General features: G+C 33.3%; 1 protein-coding gene across 1 annotated transcript in view; it reads left to right on the forward strand.

Moving 5' to 3' along the window:
* Window positions 1-7,282, forward strand: part of LOC106684226 (serine/threonine-protein kinase Nek8) — a gene marked incomplete at its 3' end in the record, with an annotated part of 30,906 nt that overhangs the window by 7,782 nt on the left and 15,842 nt on the right. The window contains 4 exon segments of the mRNA XM_067052522.1: window positions 1-155; window positions 4,046-4,228; window positions 4,304-4,442; window positions 6,045-6,173. Of these exon segments, the coding sequence (XP_066908623.1) occupies window positions 1-155; window positions 4,046-4,228; window positions 4,304-4,442; window positions 6,045-6,173 (606 nt within the window).

The following is a 7,282-nucleotide window of genomic DNA, read 5'->3' on the forward strand; positions in this document are numbered from 1 at the left end:
GCGTTCGGGACGGCGGTCCTCCACAAACGACTCTCGGACGGGAAGATGGTGGTCCTGAAGGAGATAGGCCTGGAGGAGCTTAGTGCTCCCGAACGGCAGATGGCGCTCAACGAAGTCCAAGTCCTCTCTGTCCTCCACCACCCCAACATCATCAGGTATATCTCTTTAAGTACAAAAGCCCAAGAGGAGAAAAAACAGGTTATTTTACTCCAAATTTTTTATTACTTTAATGAAAACTATGTATAATTACTAGTCAAAATTGATGATTTTGCTAAGTGTAGTTAGCGAAATACAAAATGGTGGCTGTTTCAAAACGTTAAAAAAATTTTTTTTTTCATTCCGAGCTCTACATCTTTAAAACTACCAACAACACGAGAAAACCTAATAGAACATCATTTTTTCCCCCTTGATCCCTCTAAAACAGAAAAAATATTAAATTAATAGGTTACAAGAGTATGGTTACATATTTCAAATTAAATATTAACTTTTTCTACCAAGGGTACTTGAAGGTATATGGTGAAGTACTTAGCTGATGTTTTGAAATGTCCGTTCCATATGAATTCTACTAGAAAATATCTGAAGGTGAGAGACCTCCTCGCGATTAAACAGAGAAGAGAAAAATAAAACAATTAATAGTTATAGACAACAGATAATAGAAAATAATAAAAAACGGCCAGAAGTAAAAAAATAAAGTAAGGGAGGGAGAAGGGCTGCAAGGGAAGAAAGGAGTTAAAGGGTTTATTAGGGTTTTTGGGGCCCTTCCTGCCCTGCCACCTCGCAGAAAGGGGGGGGGATGGGGTTACTGATTGGAAGATTGGATTGAAGGAGGCAGAGAGACTGTCGAAGAACTTGATGTGTCTTCGTGTGATGTGTTGTACAGTTTCTAGCTGTAGTTCGTTGTGAATGTGCGTCATGTTACGTCTTTCTAGTGATGTTCCTCTGCAGATCTTCTGTACTGTGCTGTTCTGAAATTGTTGTGATTTCAGGGCTGTTGGGTACAGGAAATGTAGTAGAAGAAGGTGCACCGTGAAGAAGTGATGGTCGTAGTATTACTTAGTAAATGAGTAGCTTGAGTCTTGAGTGACAGTCTTGGTGTATAGATGAGGTGTTTGAGTTGGTATGATGTAGCCTTGACAATCTGTATTCTGTTTTGTATGTGAATGAGAGGTGTGATTCCAGTTTCATGCCGAGGTATGTGAGATGCCTCTTTAAAGCAGAGTAAATTTACTTAAATATTGTTCAAGTTGAATAGTTCCCGAGACTCAGTGTTTTCAAAAGCAAAATTGCATAAATAATTTACTGAAAAATCAGTAATTAGTGAATTTATTGCGGGAAACCTTTATCTTAGGAGCCATGAAGCGAACAGATGCCTATGAGTACTCAAATTAGAACTAATGTGTTATAAAGCAGTTCATGACAACAACGTCAAGAAACGCGCGATGTATTTCCTATTATATCTTTTATTTAGACCTCCATACAATAATCAATAATAATAATAAAGTAGTTCATGACATCTATATTCGTAGCAGTAATTTTAATAATATCTGCCAGGTATAGTAAAAGGCTAAACTGTAACAATATTATGTATAATTGGTTTTTTCTCTGTAAAACGTAGCATTCTAGAACTAAACTGTTAATAAAATTATAAAAAGCTTGATTGAAATTTCAATAAATAAAAAAAAATCGAAATAAATTAAGAAAAATATGACAAGAAAATATTATTTTATATTTTAATAGATATGTTGTCGATTTGGGCAGAACCAGATACTATTCCTTCCATGATAAACTTCTCAACCACTCAAATCCACTTGTTTCTAATCTGGCTTCTCTTTCATTACCTAATAATCCTCCTAGACGTCTGAAAAGAAGATGGCCTCGAGATCTTCTCCTATAGAAATGTTATTAGAGTTCTATAAATGGGTAGATTCTCCACATGTTTGTTTTATGTCACTATGTCACCTACAGGAAATTTACTTGTTGTATATATTTGAATACAGTTGTGAATAACAATAAATAAATAATAAAAAATGAAGTATTTTAATAGTGTTAAACAATCAGCTTGAGCCTTCAGAGGTGCTGCCCTCTGTCCCGCTTGACCGAACTACATTCCTGTTCTGGCTTCCTAACTAATGAAGGGGCGAAAAATGTTGGCTGCCCAATTAATGAGGTTATTTGTATAATAACCCTAGAGGATAAAAAATTCAGTTATCTCACCCCAATTTTCGATTACATTAATAAAAACTATTTATAATTACTAGTCTAAATTAATAAGTCTGCCAAGTATAGGTAGGGGGAATAAAAAATGGCGGCCGTTTCAAAATGTTAACAAAATTAATTTTTCACTCTAGGCTCCATATCTTTAAAACCTAAACTATACAAGTAAAACTAAGAGAACATCATTTAAAGTAGAATAAATTTGTTAAAATATGATCTCTATTAGAGCTGTTAACAATCAACAGTTCCTGAGTTGGTTTTTAATTGTTTATTAAAAACCAACATTTCATAACAACAAAAAAAATTTACTGAAAAATCAATAGTTAGTAAATTTATTTTGAGAAATCTATGTCTGAAAAATCATTCGACGTAAAAATGTTAATTAACACTCCAATTAAATTCAATTTAATGAACTATAAAGTGGTTAATGACGCCTATCTTCGTAGGAGTAGTAGTTTTCATGCTATTTGACAAAATAAATTCACAAATGTTGATTTCTAATAGTTCAGTTAAAAATTTTAAATTAAAAAAAAAAAAAAATTATGCGAGGAATTGTTAGACGTACAGATGCCTGTTTGCACTCAAATTAAAGCTAGTTTAATGTACTATAATTTAGTTCATAATGTTTATCTTCGTAGGAGTAGTAGTTTTTATGATATTTGACAAAATAAATTCACAAATGTTGATTTCTAATTGTTCAGATAAAAATTTTAAATTAAAAAAAAAAATATATGTCAGGAACTGTTCGACGTACAGATGCCTGTTTGCACTCAAATTAAAGCTAGTTTAATGAGCTATAATTTAGTTAATAATGTTTATATTCGTAGGAGTAGTAGGTTTCATGATGTTGGCCAAAATATAAATTGATTTTATATTTTCTAGTTGTTCAGACAAAATTTCATAAGTAAAATTCATATTCATATCGAATTATCCTAAAAACTACTATCCCATAAAGATGATAAACCTTATAAACTACTTTATAATACATTAAACTATCTTTAATTCGATTACTGGTCTAATAATTCGGGAGATATATTTTTACATAAATCAAAAATATTGTCTCAATAGCTAGAAATCAATATTTTGTGAATTTATTTTGTCAAATATCATAAAACATACTACTCCTACGAAAACAGACGTCATTTACTACTTTATATTACATTAAATTAAATTTTATTTGAGTGTTAATAGACATTTCAACGTCGAATGGTTTTTGAGATATAGATTCCTCAAAATAAATTTACTAACTACTGATTTTCAGAGCATTTTTTTAAATGAAATGTTGGTTATTGATATCATGATAACTATTACTACTACAAAGACAAATGTCCTAAATTACTTTGTAGCATATTAAACTAGCTTTAATTTGAATGCCAAACTAGCAACATTTCAAGCTGTATGCAACAAACTAGATAGCATTTGCCCAAGACGGGCAAGCGTGGAGTTTGGGTCGTCTATAGCTCAGGTGTTTGCAACCAGAAAACTGGGGGCGGCGCCTGTTCGTATTCGGTCTGGAAGGTTGACTTTTATTTCCGTCGCGGTACTAAGAAATGAAATTTGACTCCCCCCCCATTATGTTTAGAATACGGTGGTATCCTGTTGATAACTTACCCTCTGTATTTTAGAAATGACCAGGAAGGGAGTCATAAAAGAAAAAATGGCAATCAGTAGCCGAAGACAGGCAGATGAGAAGGCTGGTTCGAGCGGCCATAGATCTACAAGGTCCAGCCAACTGAACAAAATTGTTTTCTATAAACATCTATTCAAAGCTCTTTATTAGTGAGGAGACAAAATAGTTCATGCTAATTGATTAAGATTAAGCACCTTTCAGTTACTTGGGCAGCTTCGAGAAGAACGGGCTGTTGGTGATCGAGATGGAGTACGCGGAAGGAGGGACCCTGTCCCAACTCTTGACCGGATCTAGTGGACCTCTTCCGGAGCAGCAGATCTTGGACATCTTCCGCCAGACGGTCGCTGCTATAGAGTACATGCACCAGCATAGCATCCTTCACAGGTACGTTTATCTTCATTTATAGCTTCATTAAACTTTAATCCAAGTAATGTGTATTTCTTCGTTTTACTTGAAAAGGGATCTGAAGACAGTAAATATCTTCCTGACCAAGGATCAAGTGATAAAGGTAGGAGACTTCGGCATATCCAAAGTGATGAACACAAAGTCTCAAGCGCAAACCGTCCTCGGGACTCCATATTACATCAGTCCTGAAATGGTAACTATCTTACTCTAAGGTATCCTATGCAATTATATATTTTTTTACTTTCTGTAGAAGATAAGAGAAAAAATATTTTTTCCAGGTTGAAAACACATTTCCGAAAATAAGAATAATAATGTAGACTTATTATATACTGTTGGAAAGTTAAAGATGTTAGAAAAAATAATATACTTCATTCAATGTTGTAGGGAGTAATGGAGAATGACGAAAAATTCAGGGTCTCTTATAATCCCATATTCATGTACTATTGTATCCTCATTTTTGTCAACTTTATTAATTTTCATTGTAAAATCTCATCATCTATTCATATATAGTATAATGTTTTTATGTAAGCACATTATTTAAATTAATGAACTTCCTAAAAAGAAAATTCAGATTTTTTTATTTTTTTATTTCTTCTATAATTTCGTAAAAGAAAAAAGGTAACGTTAAATTTTATGGATATTTAATTAATTTTAAATTATTAAAAGTACTTTTCTGAAAACTGTTGAAGTTGGAGTTAGTCAATCTGAAAACTCAAAAGTTTGGAAAATTAGTAAGGAAAAGTATTGCCACAGTGAATAATATAGAAGTAGCTGTTCTAAAATGAGTGAGGATAAATATCTACACAATGTAATGAGGTAAGTGGAAGTTGTCGATGTGGTTTTATATGATTAATTAGTTCAGACTTCAGTGTGAGGTACTCTTCATAAGAAGGCTTCGACAATGTGCAGTAAGTTAGGCAGCTGGGTGAGGAGATGACATGACAGTACGAGTTTTACGGGAATTAGCTGCAATTCCTCGTAGGTTGGAAACTTCATTCCTTAGGGAACTAGTCTATCGGTCGTGAAGGGGGCGACAAGCCCTATAGAAAGTGACTGTAGCTCTTTGTAGGAAGGAAACTTCACTTTATAGCGAACTAGCCTAAAGACGTGAAGGGGATAGCAAGTCCTATAGGAACCAGCTGTAGGTCCTTACAAAAAGAAGAAAAGGCTTAGGTAGGATGAGAGATCCAGAGAAGACAGATTGAAATAAAAGTCTAATATACATGTCCCAAAATATTACTAGAATGTACTGATCCACTAGGTATATTACTACTTACTGCCTCCTAAAGAGAAGAATTCCTGGGGGGAAATTCTTTTTTTTTTTTATTTTCAAAAATCTCTTTATTTTTTTATATATAGTTACAAAATACAAATATATAATACAATAAATATGTATAAATACAAATTTACATTAGAACTTTGTTTGCTGTATGCCATTATAACCCATCTTATAGTAATAAATGGTCCGCTGAAGGCGGTAGGGGATATTAATTTTTTTTTTCTTACCTCATATTATTTTTATTTATTAAAACTATTACAATTATACATAGTACTTAGAACTAAGAATTATATATACACTAGATACATTTTAAAATGGTTAACTGATTATAAATGTGGTAACTTGGGTCTTCTTTAGAGCTGGAAAAGCAGGAATTCATTCTCTCTCATTTATTAAGTGCATGTTCCATGTACTTAATCAATTTTTAATGTCAACAAGTTAGAGCCAAAATCGAAGAAGCCATCTATTTCATAATTCTAATGATAATGCTCTGTTTAATTGCCTAAATATTTTCAGTGTGAGGGAAAACAATACGATGAGAAGTCAGATATGTGGGCACTCGGGTGCATACTATACGAGCTGGCCTGCAGGGAGAAGACATTCCAGGGCTCCAATCTCCCAGCGCTCGTCAACAAGATCATGAAGGTAACCTTAGAAGTAATCTTCTTGTTATTTTGTAAAGCGGAGGTTACACGTTGATAGTGGTGATAGTAAGGTTGCTGCGTATGGTCGGATAGTTGATAGTTGCTGTAGGTACCTCGCAGTATCTTGATTGGTAATTGGCCAGAACCCGAATTTTTGTACTGTGAAAATCCTAAGGTGATGTGGTATAGGTTATGTTATAACCGCAAATTTTGATTTATCCTTAGTTATATGTTTATCGTTTATACTTGCCCACGCTCAGCGGAGAAGGGGGTGAGTTAGAGGAAAAAAAAAAAAAAAAATTAAATATAATCCCAAAATGAAAAAAAAGACAAAACAATAAAGAATTACTCTTTAGGCGCCACGTTATTTTTTCTTGGAAATTACGAAAACCCCGAAGCATTATGCCCACAATATAACTAAAATATACCCCTATATAGACAATTGTTGAATTATGACCACTGGCGAATACCTTTACATGTGGATAACAGAAAACCTAGGGGTGTTACCTACCCACTTGTTAAATTATCGTAATATTCTGTGAACAACAAAAACAAACATAAGTAAATTAACAAGTTGAAAGCAGAGAAGGAACAGCAGAACTATATGTACAAAAGTTTAATTATAATAAGAAATATATGTACACAGAATGAAAAAGGAAAAAAAAAAGAATTCTTATCAATTAATAAAACAATTAAAACTTATAGGTTGACTTATCCTTAACTTAAATGCTTAATCTTAATTACTATATTTACATTATTATCCAAAAGAGTATAAAAGTGAATATAAAATAAAAACTAAATAAAAATTTAGTTCAAACCCCACGTAGTCATGGGGTGCACACCTGGCAGAACATAAGGTTGTCCGATATCTCCTTTCCGTCTCACCTTCCCCAGAAGTTTTAGGATGACACCTGCTACAACTCTCTTATCCAGGACGTGCTGAAGAAACGTCACTGCACTATATCCCCACATCTAGTGTTAATGACTGTCCATTGAAGTAGAACACAATGATTTTGAAAAAAACAAAACAGTAAAGACAGAGGGCCATTAAACTGTTACCACTTCACATTGAACAATCGTAACGTGTTCCAAAATCAAACTGTCACCTTC

Source organism: Halyomorpha halys, unplaced genomic scaffold (assembly GCF_000696795.3).
Source record: "Halyomorpha halys isolate HHAL.00 unplaced genomic scaffold, Hhal_1.1 Scaffold558.1, whole genome shotgun sequence".
In the NCBI taxonomy this organism is placed as follows: domain Eukaryota; kingdom Metazoa; phylum Arthropoda; class Insecta; order Hemiptera; family Pentatomidae; genus Halyomorpha; species Halyomorpha halys.